We start from the raw sequence: 26,102 nt of genomic DNA, 5'->3' as shown, positions 1-26,102 counted from the left end.
TGTGTGTGTGTGTGTGTGTGTGTGTGTGTGTGTGTGTGTGTGTGTGTTTACATGTATGTCTGCATGTTTATCTATGTGCTTGTATCTTTCTTTTTGTCTGTCTGTCTGTCGTCTGTCTGTGTTGAGGCAGAGTTTCTCTGTGTAGTCCTAGCTGTCCTGGACGTACTCTAGATCAGACTAGCCTCAAACTCAGAGATCTGCCTGCCTCTGCCTCCTGTGTGCTGGGATTAAAGTTGTGTGGGACCATGCCCAGCTCCAGCCTGAGTTTTTGACTTCTGCCTGTGAGTTGGAGACCAGGGAGTACTTGACACAAATGGAGAAATCTAGAACTCAAGTAGAGAACTGCCTTGTATCATGTTCTGGCATCATCTTCCACTTAGAAGAAAGAGTGAGAGGCTTCAGGACAGCATCCTTCTTCTTAAGGCTTTTCCTACACCTGGCTCTTAGATGGGCTTTTTTACTTTCAGTATAATCTCTGGTTCACTTTTGAGTTCATGTTGCACACTGCTTCTTGTGTGCAGGTGGAGGGTGGTGACCACTGTCTCCAGCATTGTTCATATGAGAGTGCAGTGACTAAGTGAGTGTAAGAGATTGCAGTCCCCAGAAAGGAAGTACAGGATGAGGACACATGAGTGTCCTGCCTGGAATGGCAGCAGATGCTGAGAAAAGCAGAGCTCTGCAGCTCAGCACAGTGGCTACCCATTGGCAGGCAGTTGGAGTGGCTGAATAGTGCGAACCTGAGTCCAGGGAATCTTGGTGGCACTCTGCTGTTTGCCTGAGCCCAGCCCCAACCTGGGCATGGCTCCCTGGCAGTACCTAGACAGCCTAGGCTTTCTTGCCAACTACTACTGATCTGTGGCCCTGGCGATGCACTCTGCCCGAGGGCAGAGCCAAGTTGAGGAATATCAAGACAGGATCTTGAATAACCTCCTGTATTGTCCCTACCAGTGTAGAATTAGCCACAGGCCTGTTTGACTATGGGACAAGTTGGTTCCTGTGACAGTGGCAGTGAAGAGCCAGCAAACCTTTGTCCCCTGTGGTCTCTATCTGTGGAACAGATACAACTTCTTAAAGGGTAGGAGTCCCTGGGCAGCATGTGCTCAGGTGGGACAGTAAATGACATCCTCCGAAAGGTTCTTGCTATAGCACTGTAGAAGAGGGCAGGGCCTGAGCCACAAGGCCAGTCAGGACTCATTTGCAGAACTTTGGCTTTAAGATAATCCCAGAGGCTGCACTGGGTGTTCCTGAGCCAGAGTCCAAATCTTGATAGGAGGGGTACTCTCTTGGTGGATACTGCAGTGGTCGGCTTGTTCAGAAGCCTTTCCTAAGGCAGCAGCTCAGGTGTGAGCACACTGGCATCTTGTCATGTGTGTAGCCTTAGGTGAGCTAGTTACCAAATGGTGTGGCTTGTTTCTTGGGTTGTTTGATGGAGTGGCAGGGCTGAAGTCCTGAGGTGGGAAGAGGAACCCCTTTCTCTGGGCCAGTGCCCAGGGTCTCTAGTCACCAGCCCTCTGTTCTGCTGCCCTGCCCTACCAACCTGGTTCTCTGACTTTGTGGAAAACATTTTTGGGAAAGCTATGCTAGTGGCATTTGGTCTTGTCACTTGGGTCTCATACCCTCTTGGATGTATGACCTAAGATATCTCGCCTAAGGCCTGCTAAAGGCTCAGAGAGCTAAGGATAGTTTATTTCTGTGGAGACACTTCACCTGTCTTCAGAGAATGCTGTTCAGCCAGTTCTCATAGGGTTGGGTGCTTCCTTGAGGTAGATCCTAGCCTAGTTTCTTGAAGGGAGGGTTTACTTCCTGTCCCCAGGCCATTTTCTCTGGAGCTGGCCTTGATGTCAGCTGTCTTTTGGACAGCATTTCATCCCAGCAGTGGCTTACTCTTGGCTTCACATCTTAACTCGCTGCCTCCTGCACTGATGGGTACAATTATAAGGTATGGTGGGTAGCTATGAGTGTCAGGTAGGGGCTAGACACTGCTCTCCCTTGCCATCCACTATCTCAACAGGGGAGTGACACAGGGGTTACTGCAGTTACAGTGGGGGTGAGGTGGTCCTTCATAACATTACCAAGAGGAGGGGCTTGTGTGGTAGGTACTTTATCAATTGTTAGAGGAAACCGTGTTCTACTCTTGTTACACTGGGGTTGGGCACTGTGCCTAGAGCACTCCCAAATGGGGATACAGGAAGACATTGTACTTCCTATACCAAGAGCCCTAGAAGCACAAGGTATACAAGGTCTCCCTGGCCTTGACTTGGTGATACCCCTAGATTGTCCTGGAAATGAGACATCCCAAAAGTCTTTGAGAGCTCTGGGCAGGAAGTACTGACTTGGCTGTGGTGGTGTAAGTCAAAAGGACAGGTTATACAAAAGGGACCTTCATAGTGGGTTTGCAGCCCTTAGACAGGTTTTGTGGCTTGTGAGAGCCATGTTGGTCCCCATCCAACCTCCAGCCCTAAGCCCCTGTGAGGAAAAGCTGAGTCTGTCCTACCTGAAATGTGCCAAGCATCTCCCCTGCAGATGGGCCCTCAGAGCTGAAGGTGAAGCTGTTGATACCATAACTAGGACTTGGCCTCCTGACTGAGAGGACACGCTTATGTGGCTCCATGCAGAATCTATTGGAAGCGTCATCCAGTCTTCTCATGCTTGCCCTGGGTGGATACCCTCCAGCTGTCCTCAGCATATGCAGAGAACATGTCACACCAAGGCTGGGGGCATGCTAATGCATCTTGATAATTAACACTTTATCTTTCAGAGCAATGGCAGTCCTGCTTCCTTGAGGCCAGATCTAGGCCACTGTCCCATTTAAAAGTAGAACAGTTCCCAGATGAAAATAAAGGAGGTACTGGCTGGTAGGTCGTGGCATTGGGAAGGCATAGGCTCCCAGGCTAAGAGGATGGGAGAACCTATCTCTCAAATCTTGTGGTCCTTACTGCACCCTGCCCCTTCTGCCTCCTGTTGGAGGCTGATGTAGTTACACTAAGTCATGTAGCAGTGAGACAGTGTCTGGAGCAGGGCCTTCTGAGAATCACTACTTGCTGTGCCCAACCTCCTAAAGCAGCCTGACTCGAAACACAGGTCAAAGGGTGTTTGCTGAGCACACAAATGAGTAAAAGGATGAGCAAGTGAAGTGTTCTCCACAGTAGGGGGCTTTGTCTGCCAGCAAGCCCTGTAAGAGAGGACAGCGCTTGGGATGACTCAGGCCTAACACCCAGGGTGGGAGCCATGCTGTTCTCTTTAGAGTACAGCCAACCAGAACATGAACAAAAACTGGATCCACCTGTGTTGGCATTCCTCAGCGTCCCTGCCTTCACCACATGCTAATTATGCTGATTATGCTGGTGTACTCTGGCCTAGACGGGGGAGACCTGATTGGGGCCAGCCTCTTTCAGAGAAGGCCTGGTCCCAGTGTCCTTGGCCAAGTTGCTTGGGTGGAATAATTGCTTTTGTAGAGGGTTGGCCAAGCCAGAGAAACAACTAACCCTCTCTTGGGCTTCTGCTGGATTCCCCTTCTTTTTTTTTTTTTTTTTTGGTTTTTCGAGACAGGGTTTCTCTGTATAGCCCGGGCTGTCCTGGAACTCACTCTGTAGACCAGGCTGGCCTCGAACTCAGAAATCCGCCTGCCTCTGCCTCCCGAGTGCTGGGATTAAAGGCGTGCACCACCACCGCCCGGCCTGGATTCCCCTTCTATTCTCTCAGTGGCCCCTGATTATCAGAGTCCAGAAGGAAGGCATGTAGAACCTTTTACCCAGCTGCCTACCATACATGTGGACTTACCAACAGCCAGGGTTACTGGAGATGCTGGGGCCTATAGTTGTGCCTGAAAGGCCAGCAGCAAGAAGGTGGGTTTCAAGAGGCAATACATGTACAGCTGTGTGGTGCGCCACATAACCTTACACTTGGAAGATAGGGGCAGGAGGATCAGGATGGAAAAACATTGTTGTCTACATAGTGTTTTGGGCCATCCCAAGATACATGAGACTGTCTCAAAACAAGCAGAGCCGTATGATACCAGCTTCTCAAGGTGCGAGGGCCCCCTGGCCAAGAAATGCTGGTAGTAGCCGAGTGCTTCCTGGTGTGTGTGGTAGGGTAGGGGGCAGGACTAGGACTGCCAGTGTCTTCTCTCAAGCCTCAGGTGACCCTTAGCCAGGACAGAGGCTCATCAGCACACCAAAGGACTCTCTCCTCCTTGACAGCAGATGTGGTCGGGCTTTGTAGCACATAGAGCTCCTGAGATCTTGACTAGAGCCAAGTACATTGTAGTACTCCAGAAGCTGAGGCAGGAGAATCAGGAGTTTGCTACCAGCTTAGGCTACATTATAAGATCCTGTGTGGAAACAATCAAAAGCAGTAAGAATGTGAAGTTAGCTAAGGTTACTTTGTGGCACCCTGAGAGGGCTGGGGAGTGGGAAGAGGCACCTTGACCAGGAAATGGATACTTAGTAACTCAGTAATGTCATTTGTGATGATTTTATTCTGACAGGACAACAGTCTATAGAAGTTGAATTGCACAAAGTATGCTAACGTCTTTTTACCTGAGCTTTGTTTTTTGTTGGCTTGTTGGGTTTTTTTTTGTTTCTTTTTTTAGATTATTTTATGTGTATGAACATTTTAGGGGTGTGTGTGTGTGTGTGTGTGTGTGTGTGTTGCGCATGCGCGTGTGTACCCATGGATGTTAGAAGAGCATGTCAGATCCACTGAAACTGGAGTGATAGATGGTTGTGAACTACCATATGAGTACTGGGAATCCAACCCAGGTCCTCTACAATAGCAACAAGTGTTCTTAACCATTGTGCCATCTCTGGAGCTCCCTGCTTTGTTTCTTTTGAGGGGTCTCAGTATGTACCCCAGACTGGCCTTGATTCATCTGCTTTAGTTTCCTCAGTGCTGGATTATGGGAGCTCACATAACCAGCTCTACCTGTCCTTCTTTGCACTTGGCATTGCATTATTATTATTATTGAGAGGGCAGGGAACATGGGCACACATGTGACGATCAGAAGACAATTTGGGGAATTCTTCCATGGTGGGTTCTGGCCAGATCTCTAGCTGTCTCTTAGTTCTTTGTACCTCCTTGTATGGCTTGCAGGAAGCCCGAACCTGTGCTGTGCTGTCTGGTCTAGGCCAGCCAGCCAGCCCTCCTTAATGGAACAGAACAGTCAGGGGACATTTGTGACTTTTTGTGCTGTGTGATCTCTGAGAGAAGCCACAGACAACATGTAAATAAATGAGCACGGTCTTTTGTGTAGACATTGAAATTTGAATTTTCTAGCCCAGTGTGGTGTCTTATGCTTGTAATCACAGCAACTGGGAAGTGGAGGCAGGAGGATGCTGAGCTTAAACCAATCTGTGCTACAAAGTAAGACCCTGTCTCCAAAAGAAAAAAATGGAAAGAGGCATGTGAAATGTTAATTGCACTTAAGTTCAGTTCTCCTATCCTTTCCCTTTTGTTATGTTCTCTAGCCATTTCAAAATATGAATTAAAAGCCTTCAAGTCTCAAAGGGCCACCCAGCCAATAGAGCCAGTCCCTTGGCAAAAGCAGCCCCTCACATGCTAACTCAGAAATGGTCAGGAAGGAAACACTTTCTCATGGGAGAAATAGCTGGTTCTGATTGAAAGCTCATGGTGAGGGGTTATAGAACTACCCAGCCCCATGCCTGGATGTGTTGGAGTGGGGCTGGGCTTGGTGCTAGTGGTCCTTCCAGGTGTCAGGTGCTGGCTCTCAAAAGCACTACACAGACTGTCGCCCATGTCTCCTGAGCCTTCCTGAGTACTTCGTAGGTGTGCCTCTTGACCCCGTATGTCAGGCTCCTCTCATCTGTACCCCAATACCAATGTCGGTGTTATAGAGACTTACTCAGAAGCCAGAGGAAGTGCTATTGGAGACTCAGGTAGGAACTGCTGAAACCAGGACAAGTTGTGGCCTACCCTATCAGAAGGCAGCATACATATAGACCTTCACCTATAGCCAGAAGAGGGCTGGCTATAAGTTATCCTGTGAGTGTCTCCCCAGCTGCCAAGTCCTCAGGTTTGTTTGGTCTCATTACCACTCCCTTAGCCACCAGGTGTAAGCCAACTCTCCTGCAGCACAGCCTATCCGCTTCCTCCCTGGTGCTTCCTCCCTGGTGTGGATGGTCTCTCAGGTTCCCTGGGATTCTCTAGGTCTAGGGCTTGCCTGGTGAGTGTGTGTTTACACAGTCAGACGCTGCCCTCTTAGATCTAAAAGTACCATCCCACTGTGCCCTCTGCCCCTTCATTTTTTCCTTTCCTGTGGACTTAATGTCTCCTTGATGGTTATCTGTAATGAGGCAGAATGTTCTCCTAATTGAGGAATAAAACCTCTTTCTAGACTAGAGACAAGTTTGAGAGGGATGATGGGGTTTTCAAACTAGGGTTATTTCCTAAAACCCTAATGTGCCTCAAGGCAGGGAGTTGCAGCTCTACGGAGTCAGCCTATATTTTGGCCTCTGACCTATATTCCTTTGTGGAGCTTGTCTGTGGGATATCCACTACAGTGCTGAGTACTAAAAGTCATGCCCAGGTTCCTGAACCTCATTTTCCCCTTGCATACCCCATGGCATGCTGGGAAATTATCCCAGGCCTAGAGTTTGATCTGTGTGAGTTACACTGTTTCTTCTCTCTTTTTATTCTGTTTATTTTTGTTGTTGTGTCACTGACCAGCCGGCTGCCCTGCCCTTTCTTCGGTGGGGGCACTCTCCTCTCTCCATGCTTCCGTCCGTGTGCCACCGGCCAGAGGTGACCAGGCCCGGCTCTCTACGTGGCCGCTGTCAGGGGGGCCATGGGGAGCTCCGCCTCCTCCCTGGCTGCCGAGACGGAGTCAGACCACGGCTTCCCTGGGGGGCCATCCTACCCAGGGCCCCCAGCAGCAGCTGGCTGGTGTAGGAGCGGCCCTGGGGAGACTGTCTGGGGAAGTGCTCTGGTCACCAGACAGCACCCGCAACCCAGGGCCCGAAGGTAAGAAGGTGGGGAGGGACAACCCTGAAGGGTCATGGGCAGGAGACTTCTTTTTCAATGTGTCCTTCCTTGGCATAGATGCTTGCTCAGAGCAGGGTTTCTGTTTATCACAATTTTCTGGCAACTCATTTCCCCTAAAGGTGCAGGAGCTGATCTGATCTGGGGTTGCTGCTCTTGGCTGGCAGGTCTGAGGCTGAGGCTTTCCTCTGCCTAAGATTGTGCTCTGGCATGCTGTTGAGCAGAACTTGTTGTCCCAGGGCCTGTTATATTCCTATGAAATCTGTCTGGAGACCCCTACTAGGGTTGCTGATGACTTTAGCCCTTGTGGCTAGCGTGTATTAAGAGTGCTGGCTTGCTTCACACAATTGTCAGAGTCGAACACTGTTTCCCTCCCCTACCTACGGTGCCTATGCTCCAGTATAGCTGCCTCTAAGGATGCCTCTGGCTGTAGAGAACCACAGGGGCCTACTTTTCCCTTCAAGTCATCCTTTCTAAGCCATTCGTGTCATCAGCTTCCTTTTGGAGGGGTATCTGACACTCCCTAAACATCCAGGACTTCACCTCAGAGAAGATGTAGACCTAGTAGCTCTGTTCTGGTGAACCCAGGTAACTCTTAACTTTTCTCTACTCAGAAGGACATGGCTATGACTTCCACAAACAGCTGTCAGGAATAGGAAATTAGATGGGCATAAAGCTGTAGACAAGAAACTACCTTCTCAGGTGCCTTTGACAGCAAAGTCTGAGCTGGCTGGGGTGACTAAGGAGATGCTGGTATTGAGACTACATGAATCTGTAGGGCCACGTACGTCACTCTCGTGGTCAGAAGACATTGGTCTGGAGAGACGTGACTGGCAGAACAATGGCAGGGACCTTCAAGCAAGTGGGGATGGTGTACTGTTTTCACATGTGCATGAGGGATTATAGTGTCAGTTCCCCTTAGGTCTGCAAGATGTTCCAGGCAATACCTTCAATGCGAAGTTTAACTCCTTTAAATAAGACTTACACACTATCTTAGGTTTTTTGTTGCTGTGATAAAACACCATTGACCAAAATCAACTAGGGGAGGAAAGGTTTATTTCAGCTTATAGTTCCACAGCACAGTCCATCAGTGAAGAAACTCAGGGAGGGCACCTAGAGGAAGAGCGGATGCAGAAACCATAGAGAAGAGCTGCTTACTGGCTTGCTCCTCGGGCCTCACTGAGCTTGCCTTATAGCACCCAGGACTACCAGCCCAGGGGTGACACTGCCCACAGGAAGTGGACCCTCCCACGGCTATCATCAGTCATGAAAATGCACCAGAGGCCTGCCCACAGGCCAGATAGTAGAGGCATTTTCTCAGCTGAAGATTTCCTCTTCCAAAATGACTCTAGCTTGTATCAAGTTAACATCAAACTAGCCAACATGCACACCATCAAATTCAGCTGTTATTAGTTAATGTACAGGTCATTCTCACCCAGTCATAGCTTGGAACAAACATAGTTATTAACTGGTTTGCACCTGAAAGAGATCCTGTTTGTAGTCATTTGGTCCCTGCTCTGGCCCCAGGTAGTCACTAAGCTACTTCCTGTCTGTAGGTTTACCTTTTCTAGAGATTTCCCATGTGACCTGGGTCTGTCTGGCTCATGTCACTTAGTATACTGTCCTCAAGGTTCATCCCGTTGCAGCTTTGTCAGGACCTCCTTCCTTTTCATACTTCAGTGGTATGCTGTCTATGATAGAAGCTACCCTTGGCTTGTCTGCTCAGAAACAGTATGTTATTTCCACTTAGCTCTTATGCATGGTGCTTCTTATAATCATTAATGCTAAAGATTATTTTATTGTTTTTCGTGTGGTTGATTGTTTTTGGTGTTGTGGGTGTTTGGTTTGGTTTATTTTTGGTTTTTAAGAAAAGAGTTCTCTGTGTAACAGCTCTGGCTGTCCTGGAATTCGCTCTTGTAGACCAGGCCTGTAGATCTGCTTCTGCCTCCAGTGTGTCAATATGCCTGACTCTTCCTTTTTTTTTTTTTTTCATGTTAAAGGTTTTTATGTGGACATGTGTTTAATTGTTGCTTTGAGTATATCCCTGGGCTGGAGTTGCTGTGAGTTTATATAACATTCTGAGAAACACTGCTGTCTCAGGGGTTGGCCCATTTACATCCCCCCCCCCCAACAATGTTGGCAGGGTTCTGGTTTCCTCTGACTCTGAAGATGCTTGCTCTCCTCTGTCTTTGACTAACCATCCTGCAGGGTGTGCAGTGGAGCCTTATTTGATTTGATTTGCATTTTTCTGATGGCTATTAGTGTTGAACATCCCATGTTTGTATGTGCATGGTGCGTGCGTGCATGCGTGTGTGTGTCTGTGTCTGTGTCTATGTGTATCTCCTGAAGAAAATTTGTTAGGAATAGAATTGCTAGGCCCACACCATGGCTTGAGTGCTGAGGCTATATATTAGACTTTTGTCTCAGTCGTGTAAGTCAATCAGCTGTGCCCCAGCAGAGAATATCACCATACACATGTTACATGAGTGGATGACTCTCCTACTTTCATATTTTACTAAATTCATGTGTGTAGATAAAAGTTCAAGCTCGCTGGACGGTGGTGGTGCACGCCTTTAATCCCAGCACTTGGGAGGCAGAGGCAGGCGGATTTCTGAGTTCGAGGCCAGCCTAGTTTACAGAGTAAGTTCCAGGACAGCCAGGGCTACACAGAGAAACCCTGTCTCGAAACCCTCCCCCCCCAAAAAAAAATTCAAGCTCATTGTTGCTTCATTCTTAAGTGAGTTCTTTGGGGGTGAGGGATTGTTCAGTGTTGTGAACAGTCACACCTAGACTGCAGAATTTGCAGGCTGCGGCAGGAAGCAAAGTAGGATTGCTAAGAGTTTGAGGCAGCCTGGGCCACATAGTGAGCTGCAGGCTGTCCAGGGCTGCTGAGTGAGACCCTGTCTCAATAAGCAAAACAGCACAAGATTCCGGTGGCTATAGAGATGGTACCATGGTTAGGAGCACACACTTCTCTCCCAGAGGACACTGGGTTGAGTTCTCTTTGTGGCTCATAATCATCAGGAACTCTGTTCCTGGGGATCCAGTGCCTCTCTGACATCTAGGGCCTTCAGCGTGTGCATGGTATATATACATAAACTCAGGAGCACGTGCGTACACGCACACACACGCACATGAAAATAAATATATTAAAGTCAAAATTTTTGCTGGGTGTGATGCTACACACCTTTAAGCCTAGCACTCTGGAGGCAGAAACAGATGGATCTCTGTGAGTACGAGTTCCAGGACAGCCGGGGCTACAAAGAGATCCTGTCAATCAATCATCAATCAATCAATCAATAAGAGTTTCAAATCCAGAGCTCTGGCCAGGCATGGAAGTGCATGCCTACAATTCCAAGACTCTAGAGGCAGAAGCAGGAGGATAAGGAGTTCAGGAATAGCTTGAGCTATGTAAGCAAAAAAATTAAAGAAGCTCAGAACGGTTTAGCTGAACAAGTAGGATAAGGAGAGATTTCCAAGACCTGAGGATGTGTCATGGCTCCATATAGGCAGTGGACATTCAAGTTGAATCAATAATAAATTCAATAGTGTTAATGATCTGGAAGAATCCATGCATACATACCCAAACTAGAGGGGATGGATCTCAGAGGGTTACTCAGCAAGACAGATAGCAGAAAAACAGATGACACTGCTCTGTGGCCGCCTGTCAGGATTCCTTCTTCACATAGGTACATACAATCACACAGAAGTAACACAGCACAAGCACGTGAGACAGACAGCCTTTTCCCCTGCTCTGATAGGGCAGGAGTGGGCTGGGAGAAGCATGGGGCATGGCAGCTCCTCATATGTAAGGACTGTCACCTCCAGAATAGCAGGTACTCTCCTTTAGGAAAACACCCACTGTGTGGATAAAAAGGCTGCTCACACCACCTGAGCCAAGGAGATCAAGGTACACTGGATCTCCCTCCTCCACCCTCTTGTGAGCCCAGTGTAGGAGCCCTCTTATGTCCAGCCTTACCTGGCTGGTTAATCAGTACACTGTTGATTTAGGCATTAGCTGCCTGCGGACAGAGACAAAGAGAACACACCCATTCAGAAAGGTTGAGCAGACTAAGCCAAGAGAGTAGCCTGGTGCATTTCCCTAGAAAGGTAGATGTTGCCCTCACCCTTCTATACTCAGGACAGTATAAGAAACTGCAAGGGTAAGGCATAGAGCTGCTCTCCTGGGCAAAGGTATCCATCTTTTAGTTAGCAGCTGCCCCAGGCATCCTTCCTCAGCTTGGTTGTTTTATGGGCTCTTCCTAAGAGGGGAACGACTCCTACCAAGGCCACAGCCTGATGTGGCAACCTCTAAGTCCTCTGGGTGTTCATTCCTCGTTACTCAGGTGGGCTCTGTTGTAGCTCGGGAATGAGCAGATTTCTCTGGCAGTTACCCCAATTTGCACTCTGTTATGAGCCAGTGTTCTGATGGGTTGCAGTTATTTCTGTGAACCTACATTCCATAATTTAGGAGTGTTGAGAATTCTAGAAAATAAAGCAACAAAACTCTTTTTAATTTCTTTTTACTTCTGGATCTAAGGGTCAAGCCCAGTATCTCACGTGCAGACAAGTCCCCTGATATCTAGCAGTACTCTGCCTGTCATTTTAAGAGTTCCTCAGGGGTTTTGCCAGAGTCTATATAAAGATTTTATTGAGTCTTCAGCTCTTCATAGGCTTTTACTACAGACTTTTGTGGTGGTAAAGACTTGCCTATGAACCTCGGGCTTTGAGCTCTGGACATAGGCCTGGCCATGGACTGTGAGCAGTAGCCAGGTGAACCAAGGAGAGTGATACGTAGGGGGTCTTGTGAGGTACACAGCACACAGCTGACCAGAGTTGCCCAAAGAGTCTTGATAGGTTTTCTGGTTACAGAAGACTCACGGCTTGGCCTCTGGTCAATTTGTCCTACTTCCCAGGACAGATACGATCTTTAGGCATCGTTTGGTTTGCACTGGAGTTGTCCTATGCTCCAGATGGAGTCTTCCTGATTTGTCTCATCTACTGAGAGTTTCCATGTGTGCTCCCCTATCTACCTGTCTTCCATGCTTTAGGTTCAGCTGTGCCAAAGCCAGACACTGGCCACTGTGGCTGTTTCCTGAGATGAGTTAGCACCTGGACTTCTCCCTAGTATTTGAAATTTGTACTAGTAATCTTTCTTCTTGCTATGACACAATACCTTACAAAGTTGACTAAGGGAATAAGAATTTACTTTATTCCTTCTCCATCATAGAAGGGGAAGAGTTGCCAGTGGGAGTCAGAGTCCGTGGGACCAGAGTGATCTTGCCTGCCTCTGCCTCCTGAGTGCTGGGTTTATTATATTCTTGTGCCACCACACCTGACTCAGGCCAACATTCAAGTCAGTGTCTTAACTATGAAGTTTATATAATTCTAATATACAGTGGCATAGAGTAAACATACCCCATTCCAAAAGAGAGCAAATGAGGCATAGCAAGGTATATAGGGTGAAGAAAGCCAGAACCCAAACCCTGAAGCTCAGTGCCCTGCACCTGTGGCTTATTGTGACATTATCCAGATTCCCATGGCCTTGAGTAACCCCATTCTCCACTTGTGCCATCTACAGCACACACAGCCTCTTTAGGCATCAGCACTCCATGCCTGCAGCTTTCCTCAGCAGACATCCCATGGTCCTGGCATCCCCAGAATCACGGGCTAGACTTCTCCTTCATTGCATCTTGGAATTTACTCTCACAGCACTGTGGCTCTCAAGATCTTGCAGAAATTCTGACTAGGTGTCCAAACATATCCTATGGGCCCATTTTCGTTCAAACCATCATGGAAGGTATACTGCCCACTGTTCAAGGAAAGCATTACCGTGGGAGCAGGAGGCAGCTGGTCAGGTTATCTGCAGCCAAGAAGCTCATGCTCACTCCTTCTGCAGATATTAATTTCTGTTGTGTGTGCACACTCATGCATACCATGGCTCCCCTATGGAGATCAGAGAACAATTCATGGAAGTTAATTCTGTCCTTCCACCGTGAGTCCCCAGATGTCAAACTCAGGTCATCAGGTTATGGTTTGATTTGGTTTGCTTTTTCAAGAAGGGTTACACTGTATGATCCTGGCTGTCCTGGAACTCACTCTGTAGACCAGGGTGGCCTTGAACTCACAGAGATTCATCTACCTCTGCCTCCCGAGTACTGGGATTAAAGGCATGTGCTACCACCACCTTGCCAGGTCATCAGATTTAATGGAAAGTATGTTTACCTGCTGAACCATCTCACCAGCCCTTCTCTTTCCCTTTATATTTAATCCTGGATCCCAGTCTGTGGGATAGTATTGCCCACATTCAGAGCAGGTCTTCTAGGCTAGGCATCGAGGGATATGTTGTTAACCCCAGCACTTGGAAGAGGCAAGAAGGTCTCTGTAAATTTGAGGCCAGCCTAGCTACAGAATGGGTCTTCGCTCTTCAGTTAAAGCTCTCTGGAAACACCCTCAAAGATGCTGCCAGCAGAGGTGTGTCTTCTGTGTGATTCCAAATAAACATTAGCCATCACCCTCTCTGGAAACACCCTCAAAGATGCTGCCAGCAGAGGTATGTCTTCTGCGTGATTCCAAATAAACATTAGCCATCACCGGCATTCCTCCGTTTGTCCCGTCAGGGGCCTAGGCCTGAATCAGAGAGCCCTAAGAGAGCCCCCTAGGAGCCACTTCATGAGGATTGACTTCCCTCACAATACTCCTGGGATGTGACCTGTCAAATTTGCTTTGGCCCACCGGGACCCTCTGGGATGCCCATCTCGTTAGTGCTGTGAAGTAGGTGTGCAGGTGGAGAGAGTTAATGCTCTCATATGAGAGGTACCTGAGGGAACACACGGGCTGTTCTACCCTTAACCATGAGCCCTCTCCAAGAAAAGGAGTTGAGGCGAGAGGTCTGCTGATCTCCAGGCTCTGAGCCCAGCTGAGAGCACCTGTGAATTTGCTGCTCCAGGGCTCTCGGCCCCTTCTGTCCACTTGGGCCTTGCCCCTGTGGACAGGGCTGTGGGCAGCTCAGCAGCATCTACATATGAGACCAGCGTCTCTCCACTTGTCCCTCCTGGGGCTAACCAACACACACAGGCAGGTAGAGTCAGGATCCACTCTGAGCCCCTAGGCAAGTCATATTTTGGAGGGAAGAATTGGTTTGGTTTTTTGTTTTGCTTTGTTTTTCTAAAGAGGAGAGTTTTCCTTCTTCTGAACCAGAGGATTATGCATTTGTTCCAAAGCCCAGGAGAAGTATGTCAGGTTCCCGGGCCCATGCAAGGTACAAGCCTGGTAATGTCTGCCTCCATCCAGGCTCACCCTGTGTCTGCTCTGTATCCTCACTGTGCTCAGGTGGCTTTTCCAAGAAGGATCCACACAGCTTTCCAGTACTGACTACTGCCCTGCTTTCAGCCTAACGCTATAGAGTATACCAAGCCAGTAGGGAGCAGGCTTGAATCTGATCCTGCCTTGAACTAAGTAAGGGTCAAGTGGTCTCCCACGGCACCTACAGATGACAGGAGCTACAGGGCTGAGACACACACTGGACAAAGGCTCGGGTTGCTCTTGACCAGTGGCCATCCCCACACCTACCCTCCTGAACATATTCTAGACAGAACAGAGCTGACCCTGAGTTGGCCACACTTATTGCCTTAGCAGTCATTTCCCTCAGTCCCAGTCACCCTCCCTGAAAGAGTGGTATCTGTCACCCATGGGACACTGTGACCATAGGCCCCAAAGGAGCCACACTAATTAGGTCCTTCCCTTGCAGCCACACTCATTCTCCTGGGTCTATGGCCACAGTTGGGGAGTGGTCCTGTGCGCGCTGCACCTTCCTGAACCCTGCCGGCCAACGCCAGTGTTCCATCTGTGAGGCCCCCCGACATAAGCCCGACCTTGACCAGATCCTGCGTCTCAGTGTTGAGGAGCAGAAATGGCCCTGTGCACGCTGTACGTTCCGGAACTTTTTAGGCAAAGAGGCTTGCGAAGTGTGTGGCTTCACCCCAGAGCCTGTGCCTGGGGCCCCTCTGCTGCCCGTTATCAATGGAGTCCTGCCCAAGCCACCCACCATACTGGTGGAGCCAAAGGGCAACGGCAAGGAGGAAGCAGGCCCAGTGCGGACAGCAGGGTTAATGGCCACAGAGCCAGCCAGAGGGCACCCTCAAGAGGAAGAAAAGGAGCAGGAGGACGAAGGGGAAAGGGCAGAACCTGGCAGTGGCTGGGCATGCCAGCGCTGCACACTGCATAACACACCAGTGGCCAGCTCTTGTTCTGCCTGTGGGGGACCCCGGAAACTGTCATTGCCTCGAATCCCCCCAGAGGCCCTGGTGGTTCCCGAGGTTGTAGCCCCTACTGGCTTTCATGTTGTTCCTGCTCCATCTCAGCCTGTCCTCCCTGGGGAAGGTGCTGAGGCTGATTCTCCTTCTACCAGCCAGGGTCCCACCTCCAGTGACCAGGAGTCACCTAGGGTACCACTCTTCAGCCCCTTCTCACCCACCCTACAGAACAACCCTGTACCCAGAAGCCGCCGGGAGGTTCCCCCTCAGCTTCAGCCACCTGTGCCTGAGGCTGCTCAGTCCTCAGCCTCCACAAGCTCCAAAGGCCTCCAGCAGGGCCCGGGAAGAGCTACAGCTGGGGCCCCCCGCCTAGCTGAGCTGCTCTCAGGCAAGGAGCTGCTGCCAGGCAAGCGACTGAGTGTATTGGAGGAGGAACCCGCCCCAGAGAGCAGCCCTGCCCGCTGCGAGTCATGCAGTGATGTCATTGACCTGACTGGAGACATTGTGCGTTACACACCTGCCAGCCCCTCCAGCCCTGACTTCACCACCTGGTCCTGTGCCAGGTGTACACTTAGGAACCCCACAACAGCCCCCAGGTGTTCAGCGTGTGGTGGCTCCAAGCTGCATGGTTTCCAGGAGCACAGTGAACCCCCTACCCACTGCCCCGACTGTGGTGCCGACAAGCCTGGCCCCTGTGTTGGCTCCTGTGGACGAGCTCCCTCAGCACACAAGGCTGCCCGTCTCTTGCCTGATCGCCTGGGCCAGTGGGCCTGCCCTGCCTGTACTCTGATCAACACACCTCGGGCCAAGCACTGTGCAGCCTGCCATACACCACAGCTTCTGGTGACCCAGTGCCGGGGGGCTACCCCCCTGAGGCGCAGGGAGAGTATGCATGTGGAGAAGCGGAGGCAGACAGATGAGGGCGAGGCCAAGGCACTCTGGGAGAACATAGTGGCTTTCTGCAGAGAGGTAAGTAGCCTCTCTTTTGAGGCTGAGAACCAGCTTGACCCAAGGTAACTAATATTTATCTCCACTGTTCATGTCACTCTCCCTCAGCTCACATGCCTAGGAGGACCCCAGACCTCCCATGTGTAAGCCCACAGAGAGATAAGGATATAGTGAGGCTGTCCTACACAGGGCAGCATGGAGTCCCTGTTAGAGCTCTAGGCCAGGAGGGACACCCTGTGTTCCGTTTGAGCACAGAGCATGAGCCCTAGGTGGCAATCGCCATTGGGTCAGCTGAAAGAGCAGCTGGAGCCGTGCCATACCAGGCTAACATGCTCACGGTGGCCTGCTTGCCACTGGCCTGCAGTGTCATGGTCAGGGAGTCCAGGTATCCCCTTGCCCACTCAGGATCATCCTGACGGTGAGCCCTTCAAACGATTCGAAGTTGCCTAGCACCGAGGTTGGTATAACATGCAGGGACCCCACCCCAACCTTCTGAAGCTGCTCCCTTGGGAGGGTGGGGCTTACCCCAAAAGGTAGAATGGGATCATTCTGGGTCTGAGGCTGCCCTGCCCAGCCTGAATGTCCGGCCATGGTCCCTGCAGAATAGTGTGAACTTTGTGGATGACAGCTTCCCCCCCGGGCCTGCATCTGTCGGCTTCCCAGTGGGCGACAGCGTCCAGCAGCGAGTGAAACAGTGGCTGCGGCCCCACGAAATCAACTGCTCTGTCTTCAGGGACCACGGCACTCCGTGGTCAGTCTTCCACACCCTGAGGCCCTCTGACATCCTACAGGGCCTGCTGGGGAACTGCTGGTGAGGCTCCAGGTTCCTGTCAGGGCCAGACAAGCTCAGGGGAGGATGGAGGCTACTGGTCCAGTTGTGGGCATGTTGTGAAGTTGCCTGGCTCCATCCAGGTTCCTGAGCGCATTGGCAGTACTGGCTGAACGTCCCGACCTCGTGGAGAGGGTGATGGTCACACGTAGCCTATGTGCAGAGGGTGCCTACCAGGTGCGGCTGTGTAAAGATGGCACGTGGACGACAGTGCTGGTGGATGACATGCTGCCCTGTGATGAGGCTGGGTTTTTGCTCTTCTCACAGGTAGGACAGCAAGGTGGGAGGTAGGGTCAGAGAAACCAGGCAGTCTTTGACTCTCATCCCTTCCCCAGGCACAGCGGAAGCAGCTGTGGGTGGCCCTTATTGAGAAGGCACTGGCCAAGCTGCACGGCTCCTACTTTGCCCTCCAGGCAGGGCGTGCCATTGAAGGTCTGGCCACACTCACTGGAGCCCCCTGTGAGAGCCTGGCACTGCAGGTCAGCTCCACTAACCCCCGAGAAGAACCTGTTGACACTGATCTCATCTGGGCCAAAATGCTGAGTTCTAAGGAGGCTGGGTAAGAGGGGCAGGTACTGCCTTTGTCTTTGGCATTGGGAGGAGAGGCGGAGCTGTGGGAAAAGTGGGCACCTTCACTGTATCTGCATCTAACAAGGTGCTCTAGTGCAGCCGGCCGTAGTCAGAGAGAATAGCTAGTGCATGTGAGTAGCCACACTGGGAAGAGTCCAGATCTCATCACCTCCCACTTAGGAAAAGATAGGCAAGAGTCCACAGAGGGACCCTATGGAGTGGGAGGAGGTCTTCTGAGGTGTGGTGCACCCTGGGCAGCTCTGTGAACTGTGACACCTGTCTCCCAAGGTCTAGGAGAGTATAGATCCAAAGACATACAGAAGCCCTGGGCCTGAGAGAGGATGCCAAAATCCACACTACAGTTGAACTTGGGCAGTATTCCTGCCCACCACTTCAGGCCTTCTAAGCTCATCCAGAGTGGGCCAGTACTTCCTGAAAGCATGTGTCATGTGGGTCCCAAACTATACACCCCACATTCAAGGAGGGCATGTTCCTTGCTGTCCATCCATTTCATTAGCCAGGGTTTCTGTGCCCACACAGGTTCCTGATGGGTGCCTCCTGTGGGGGAGGGAACATGAAGGTGGATGATGCTGCTTACGAGAGCCTGGGTTTGCGTCCCCGCCATGCTTACTCCGTCTTGGATGTTCGTGACGTTCAGGGCTCCAGGTAGGAGCCCAACTGGCTGAGGGTGGATAAGTGTATTGATACAGAGCACACAGTTTTGGTTCTCAGTCCTGTGATCCACAGGCTCCTGCGACTCCGGAACCCATGGGGCCGTTTCTCCTGGAATGGCAGTTGGTCGGATGAGTGGCCACACTGGCCAGGGCACCTGAAAGCTGAGCTCATGCCACATGGCAGCAGTGAGGGTGTCTTCTGGATGGAGTATAGTGACTTTATCAGGTACCTGCATGCCCTCACGTTCATGGTTAGAGCATCGGGGAGCTGGTCTGGATAAGCAGCTTGTCTGTGTCCCAGCTCCTGCAGGCCTCTGAATGGCAGCTCTCGGTCTGGCCAAGGAGTTTATGTCTATAAGTACACAGGGCTTTTGTGTGAGTCACTCTGCATCCCCATGATGTCCAGGAAATATGTCAGTTTGCATCACTGTGACACATACTGGAGAGGAACAACTTAAAACTAATAGCACACCTCTGTAATCCCAACGCTCCAGCAGCTGAGGCAGGAGGATCCTCCCAAGATCCTGAAAAACATTGAATTCCATGCCAGCCTGGGCTTTATGAAACCCCATCTTAATATTTGTGTGTGTGTGTGTGTGTGTGTGTGTGTGTGTGTGTGTGTATTTTGCTCATGAACTCAGCATATGATCAGCTAACTCCATTGCTTTAGAGCTGGTAAGGCCGAAGGGTGTGGCAGAGCAGAGCTGCTCGTCCCATTGCCTCTAAGAACCAGAGACAGACAGGAAGAAGCATGTATAGCCTCTGTCCTACTTGCTCCAACCAGACACCGCCTCTCCATAGCCTTTCCATTCAGCTCGGAACTCACTGGTGGCTTCACCCATCGAGGAGGTTAATCCCCTCCTGGCTGCAGCAGCCCCAGCAGCTGGGGCACCATAGAGGCACATGCTTCCTGCGCAGAGAGCCTTTTCTGGAGGGACACTGGGGCTCCTAGGGCAAGGAGAGAGTGATAGGAGACAGCCTGCTGTGAATGCTGGAAGCTGAGCAGTGGAGCCACCCACCCCCCACCCCCACCCCCACCCCCTGTGTGAGCACTGCACCCTGGAATGGGCGCACTGGGTTGTGCTCTGCTCAGTTGCCCTTTCCTCACTGTCTAGGTACTTCGACTCTGTGGACATCTGCAAGGTACACTCAGACTGGCAAGAGGCTCGGGTTCAGGGCTGTTTCCCAAGCACTGCCAGTGGGCCTGTGGGTGTGACAGCACTCACAGTGCTGGAGCGTGCTTCACTGGAGTTTGCCCTCTTCCAGGAGGGCAGCAGGTAGGCAACAGGGTGGCCACTATACCAAGCTAGGAGCTCATGGCTGTGGCCACATGAGCACCCAGCCTATTGTCTCTGGCCCTCAGGCGCTCGGATTCAGTAGACAGCCACCTCCTGGATCTGTGCATCCTAGTGTTCCGGGCCAATTTTGGCACTGGTGGCCGCCTGAGCCTGGGCCGCCTCTTGGCCCACAGCAAACGTGCTGTTAAGAAGTTTGTGAACTGTGATGTCATGCTGGAGCCTGGGGAGTATGCTGTGGTGTGCTGTGCCTTCAACCACTGGAACCCTGCTCCACCAGGGCCCCCTGCCCAGGGTAAGGGCCCCAGCCAGATGAGGCCCACACCCACTTTCCCACCCTCCGAGCCCCAAAGCCCACCCACGGGAAAGCTGCTGGCTCCCTTATCCACACCCCCCACAGCCTCCAGCCCCTCAGCAGGGGTCCCCCGAGGTGCCCCCGAACCACCCGGCCACGTACTCGCAGTGTACAGCTCCAGGCTGGTCATGGTGGAGCCGGTGGAGGCGCAGCCAACCACACTGGCCGATGCCATCATCCTGCTCACTGAGAGCCGGGGCGAGCGGCATGAGGTGGGTGGGGTCCTGATGGGGGTGGGCAGCGGGTGGGCAACCACCAGCCCTGGCCCACCCATCCTGTGCCTATGCCCAGGGTCGAGAGGGCATGACCTGCTATTACCTGACTCATGGCTGGGCGGGGCTCATCGTGGTAGTGGAGAACCGGCATCCCAAGTCCTACCTGCATGTGCAATGTGACTGCACCGACAGCTTCAATGTGGTGTCCACACGTGGCAGCCTGCGCACCCAGGACAGTGTACCACCCCTGCACAGGTGGGTACCTGCTGTTTGCTTGCCTGCCCTGGACCCTGGTCCTCCACAGACCCTCATCAGCCCTCTCCTGCAGGCAGGTCCTGGTGATCTTGTCTCAGCTGGAAGGCAATGCTGGATTCTCAATCACCCATCGCCTGGCACATCGCAAGGCAGCCCAGGCCTTCCTCAGTGACTGGACAGCCTCTAGGGGTACCCACAGCCCCCCACTCACACCTGATGTGGCCGGCCTACATGGACCCCGGCCACTGTGACTGCAGTTCCCTAGGGCAAGGGCTGTGTGCAGATCTACCCACCTGCCCCCCTACATGCACTTTATGAGGGAGACCCCCAATGGAGGATGCTTGAACCAGAATCTCAGGACCCTGCCCAGGGAGCCGCCAGCCACAGGGTGCAGCCTCCCTTGGGCCTCCCTCCCCTCCTATCCCACCCCAAGTACCCTCAGTCCCCCACCAGGCCTCCCAGCTGCCATGCAGAATACCTCGAACCGGGTGGGCTTCATTCCAGTACTTCTGTCTTGAGCCCTGGGGACAGCTTCAGGTGGCCAAGGCCCAAATGGGGCTGCCCTTCCCTGTGAATGTTGGGTCACTTACTATAGAGAGGCAGCCCAGATATATGTTCACAGAACCAACTGGGGGCTCAGAGGCCATGACCTGCCTTGAGAACATGGGCAGCCCTTTGTGGGGGCTCAAATCTGCTGCTTCTCCCTTTGGTTTGTTCCCAAGCCCAGCTCCCTGCCCTAATGATCAGGGTCCTGATAGCCCTGGCGTGTGAGCAGCACACTGCAGGAAGCACATGCCTGGTGGCCATCGGCCAGGGCTTGGGGACAGCTACACCTCCTGCAACACTATGCAATTCCTGGAGCACCTGCCAGGATCGAAGCCATGATGGGGCCGCAGGTCAGGAGCCAGGCCCAGCCCTGCTGTCTAGAGAAGCGCTTTGTCCTTAGCTTCCCTGGCCACCGTCAGCCCTGTCCCATGGCCTCAGTCTGTCCACAGAGAGGAATACCCTACTCCAATCCCCTCGCAGGCACGTGTAAGGTGTGACTGACTACTCCCTCCCCTAGATGAGGGAAGCCAGCGGCCCACCTGCCCAGCATTCCCCCAGCTGCTTGTCAAGATCAGAGCCCTTATCTGCCACATGGACGCCTGAGTCATTTCCTGGGCCCCCCACCTGGCTGCCACTGTCCTGCAGCCCCCTAGATAGTGGGCAGCTCCCATATGCCCACTCTCCATGCCTCCATGGGACTTGAGAGGGTTTTTATACCTAGAGAAACATTCCCCTCCCCTCTGAGCCTCCTTTTACTCTGAGCTGTGAATATTTTTAACCCTGTAAATAGGACCAGCTCTTCGAACACAGAGACTATTTTATCAGCTGTCAGTCCCTTCCTTGTTCGATGATGCACCCCACAGGCCATTTCCACTCAGGCTCCAAGGACCAAATAAAAGTGTTTTGTTTTGTAAGGAGCTTGCAATCTGTTGTCACCCTTCCAATACCTACACACACACAAACAGGCTGCTCCGAAGGCCAGGGTAGGGGTCTCCTGGATAAACTCTAGAGGAATACTATGGGTTGTAAGGTGACAGTTCTTGCTTCTGCCTATGACCCCGCCAGAATCCTCAAGAACTAGTGAGTATACAGGTGTGACAGAGGCTGGAGCCTGTCCCTGGGGTTTGAGCCCCACAGCCAGGTAGGACCAGCATGGTAGGCAGGACAATGTGTGTGCGAGTATTTTTTTTTTTCCCTGTCTGCACTGGGGGGATGAAGGCTGTCTAAATCCATCAGTCACCAAGAAGGAGCAGATGGAGCCAGGGGGCGAGTGGGGCTGGAGCTGCTGCTCTCTTCTTGGCTGGTGTGCTGTGTCCCCTCCCAGCTTGGTGCAGCCTGGGCCCATCTCATATCACAGGTGACGCTAAGCTGCTCAGCCCATCTCTGGCCAGCAGCCCAGGCTCCTTCAGGAGCTGGAGGATGCCCCTGGGCAAGCGGGGGCTGGGGGTTCACGGCCGGAGTGCACTGCGTAAGAGGCCTGTCACAGGCCAGCCCATCGAATGTGAAAGCAATTAAAGCCACCAGCAGTGTTCGCTCCGGGCGGGCCTCGGGCAGCGGGGCAGCTGCCACAACACATCTCACCTCGACGCCCACAGCGCCTTCCCTGCCCCTATGCGGCTGCGCACCAGGCTGGACCTTCTCTCACAGTGGAGGGGCAAGACGTATCCCTATGTGTACTTATGGCAGGAGCCAGTTCTGGGCATCTTTGGCAGCCAAAGACCAGCTTCTCTAGAGACCCCTTTCCTCTGCCCTAGTCACTTGGCACACAGTGTGGTACTGGCCTCTGCAACTCCAGCCCCAGAACAACTCAAGAGACAGGCCAGGACTTTCTCAGGGCAAGATGGAGGTCCAGCCACTGCATGCTCATCTGCTCTGGTTAGTCTCAGCAAACACCTTTCCTTTCCCCTCCTTGTGGACCCCAGCATATGGGGAAGAGAGAGCAAAGAGGCATCCAGAGAGGAGTTGTACACGTAAGCAAAACTCTTGGACTAGTATTGGGAGGGACCTGGGTCTCCTCAAAAGGCTGCTTGATTCTGGTTAGGGTAAGAGACCTAAAGGAGCCAGGTAGGCAGACTGGTCAAAGCGGACTTTACCCTCTATTGTCAGCAGGCTAGGCTAGACGTGGGTTGACTGTCCTGTGCCCTGTGCAGGAGGTCACAAACCCAAGAAAGCAGAAGGACTAGTGACTCGCACTGTGGACATGGAAGTTGTAAGGCTCGTTTCCCCTTGTCTGTGTGTCTGTCTCATCTTCATGCTTCTGTGTTGATAGTCCCAGGAGCCATCAACCTGTTCTTGCCTTTCCTCAAATTCCTGGTCCTCATTGGCCCTGTGTCCCTCTGGTCCTTTCTCCTGGGCCTACTGTCTTCATTGCTAGCCATTGTGGCCTTCCCAGGGCGGGCAGTGGCATGTTCTCACTTGCGAGGCATCCCTGTCAGAAGCACTTAGTGTACAAATTAGCCATGGCCTCCCTGCCTCCCTGCGCAGAGCTCTGGGCGCTGGGCTGACAGGCCTGCAGCTCCCGGCCCTCTTCTACCTGCCCGGGGCACACAACAGCCTGGTGTGGACCCCTGGCCACCACCCACAACCAGGCAGGAGGTGCCTGCTGACCAACTAGAAATCTCCTGAACCCCAACTTTGAGTTAAAAGGGGTACATACCTACCACGGGGTTTATTCAGTGAAACTCTGGGGACTTCAAAGCTGAGGCTCAGCTCTTGGATTACTCCAAGAGTGGTACAAAGCCTAGTGTTAAGAGGGCCTGAACATAGGGCCAGCTCACGGGCCCCCACTGCCCCACCCGCCATCCTGCCTGCCATTCAGGCAGGGAAAATCATCTGTGACAGGCCCAGGAAGGCTGGCCCCGGGGGCCGCAGAGCAACGCACACAGCTCCACTTCCCAACATATGGCTGCTGTCGGCCCCAGGCACGGCTCAACCAGTGCCAGGCTCAGAGACCGGGTGGGGGCCTTGGCAGCCTGAGCTTTTCCCACCCACCTGGACAGGCCGGCTGCTCCCTAAGCCCTCTAAAGGAAGCTACCCTTGTCCAGCTGGAATGCTCCCATGAAAGGGAGTTTACAAACACCACCACCACCAACACACACACACACACACACACAAAACACCTGGCTCAGATCCTTCAGGGAATATTGAAGTCTCACCCATCTAGTTGCTCAGTACAAAATGGCAACCCTTTCCTAATCCAGGTTGTTGGATAAGCCAGCATGTCCAGGAATAGATTGCTCAGAGCCCAGGGAGATTCCCCAGGCTTCTCTATGCCCCCTTTATGGGCCCCACCCACATCCTACCCTCCAGAGCCTCTGCTCTCCCTACATAGTCTAAAGATCCTGCTGCCTCTCCTCCTTTACTGTGTACTCCTACACTGTGGCTTCCTGGGGCCATCCAGACCTGCAGCCTCCAGCTGGTACAGAACCTCAGGCATGATCCCATCTCTGCACTCAAGTCCTCAGCCAGCCTACAGTCCCCAAAGACACTTCAAATGTACAAGAGAGGCGAAACCCCAAGGATAGCTCTTTCTCTCTGGAATGGGGATTTCATATGGACTCTGGATGCTGCCATATGTCTTTTACTCAAAAGGTGCAAAATGAGCCGTGGTACAACTGTGGCACAGACCTCTAGAGCTTCAGAGTTGCCACCACTCCGTGGAGTCCCTCTTGCACCAGCTTTAGACCCTGTCTGGCTCAATCCACTGTCCCTCTGCCCACAGTGGATAACCCCCAGTCAAACCCCTACCTGTCTCGATGAGGGCTGCAACACTGAGGGAATGAGACAGTGCAGAGTCCAGAATCTTCGTCCAGCTCACAAGCCCCCAGCATGCACAGGGCCAATGCTAATGGAGGTGACAGGCGGGCAGCCATGGGCAGATCAAGCAGAGAAGGTTAATGACTGAAATAGGTAAGCTTCCAGCTGAGGGTAAAGGCAAGTCCCCCACCAGGAGAGAACACTAGGCCCCTGGTCTAGTGAAGGACCCTTATGAGAGCCAGGAGTGGCCTAAGACTAGGGGCTCTCTCTAGAGCAGAGAGGGCTGCTGCTTAGGGAATGTGGGCAGGGTCTCAGGTTCAGACTGACAAGCCCAAACACAAAGCTATGGGGTCTCAGCCACCCATCAGGAGCTGGAGCCATCTCCTAGAGCTTATGGTCTCCACCCCCCAAAGGGTTGGGTAGAAGGGCCAAGAAGAGACAACATTTGAGGGGGAGAGGAAAGGACAATCGTGAGAGGCTGCCTGTGAGCCCCTTAGGTAGAAGGTGGGGGTCTGCCAAGAACACTCCGGACCTCCATGAGCAAGCCTGGAGCTCAGGAGTTCCTCCTTCTAGGAAGCACAAAAATATGTCCGGGAAAAAGATACCTTAGGGTTGTTTTGGTTTTTTTGTCTTTTTGTTTTTGATTTGGTTTCCTCTCACCCAAATTTCTTAAAAGGCCTGTGAAAGGTGATACCACTGGGCATGTGGGTCCCTGCACTTCCCTCCTGCTTTTCCCATTCTGGACATCAGCGTGTTCTGGCCATCTCCCTTCTCTGGGCCTCCATAGAGCTGGCTGAGGCAGTGATCATCCCCAGGGCTGTCCACCTCATAAGTGAGATGCCACATGGCATGCCTCTTGGTTTCTTCCACAGACCATAGCCTCAGTCACCTGAGCTACACCAGGCTTTACTCCCTGAATGCTGGAGCCAGGCCTTCTCTGGACAGTGGCCACAACCTCCAGCCTGCCCCTATTGTCAGACAGACTCTTCCCTAATTCCCAGAAAGAGGATGGCTAGAGAGTAGAGCTGTCCTAGGGAATAAAGGGCGCATGCCTAGTGTCCCCACTCTCCTTGTCTCCAAGTGACCCGAGTCTGCTCTCATCTCTAGTTAGTGCCCATGAGGAGCTGGTCTTCTGGCCCCAGGACTACTGGCACAGTGACCATTCAAGCTGTTGCCCAGCCCCAGGCCACCTGCATGGTCAGCTGGTTAGCTGGGCCAGGCAGGCAGGAAGGAGAATGCTGTGCAGTCCGTAACACCACTTCCAGCTCTGGATGGCCCTCAGTTGGGGGTGGGCTGCCTTTGAGGAAGGTGGCATGGAGACAGAAGGAAACTAGACTGGAGAGGCCCTGCTCCTGCCTTGAATTTTAGCTAACAGCTGGGCCCTGGCCATTATGTCTCCCACACAGAT

At 52.3% G+C, this 26,102-nt stretch overlaps 1 protein-coding gene across 3 annotated transcripts in view; it reads left to right on the top strand.

Annotated features, from left to right (window-relative positions):
• Positions 1-21,863, top strand: part of Capn15 (calpain 15) — a 25,791-nt gene extending 3,928 nt beyond the window's left edge. The window contains exons 1-11 of one of the 3 annotated variants that reach the window (XM_028756512.1): positions 6,803-6,978; positions 14,747-16,220; positions 16,802-17,010; positions 17,112-17,295; positions 17,364-17,587; positions 18,139-18,264; positions 18,346-18,498; positions 19,388-19,549; positions 19,636-20,134; positions 20,214-20,392; positions 20,466-21,863. In XM_028756512.1, coding sequence (XP_028612345.1) covers positions 6,803-6,978; positions 14,747-16,220; positions 16,802-17,010; positions 17,112-17,295; positions 17,364-17,587; positions 18,139-18,264; positions 18,346-18,498; positions 19,388-19,549; positions 19,636-20,134; positions 20,214-20,392; positions 20,466-20,643 — 3,564 coding nt within the window. In that variant the 3' untranslated portion in view covers positions 20,644-21,863. Of the gene's footprint in view, positions 1-6,802; positions 6,979-14,746; positions 16,221-16,801; positions 17,011-17,111; positions 17,296-17,363; positions 17,588-18,138; positions 18,265-18,345; positions 18,499-19,387; positions 19,550-19,635; positions 20,135-20,213; positions 20,393-20,465 lie in introns of those variants that run through there. The other 2 variants (XM_028756513.1, XM_028756514.1) reach the window with 2 other exon arrangements.
• The last annotated feature ends 4,239 nt before the right edge of the window (positions 21,864-26,102 follow it).

The sequence above is a fragment of the Grammomys surdaster genome, unplaced genomic scaffold (assembly GCF_004785775.1).
Source record: "Grammomys surdaster isolate TR1022 unplaced genomic scaffold, NIH_TR_1.0 126121, whole genome shotgun sequence".
Lineage (NCBI taxonomy): Eukaryota > Metazoa > Chordata > Mammalia > Rodentia > Muridae > Grammomys > Grammomys surdaster.
Note: the sequence above shows the minus strand (reverse complement) of the source record. Positions and strands in the feature narration are given on the sequence as shown.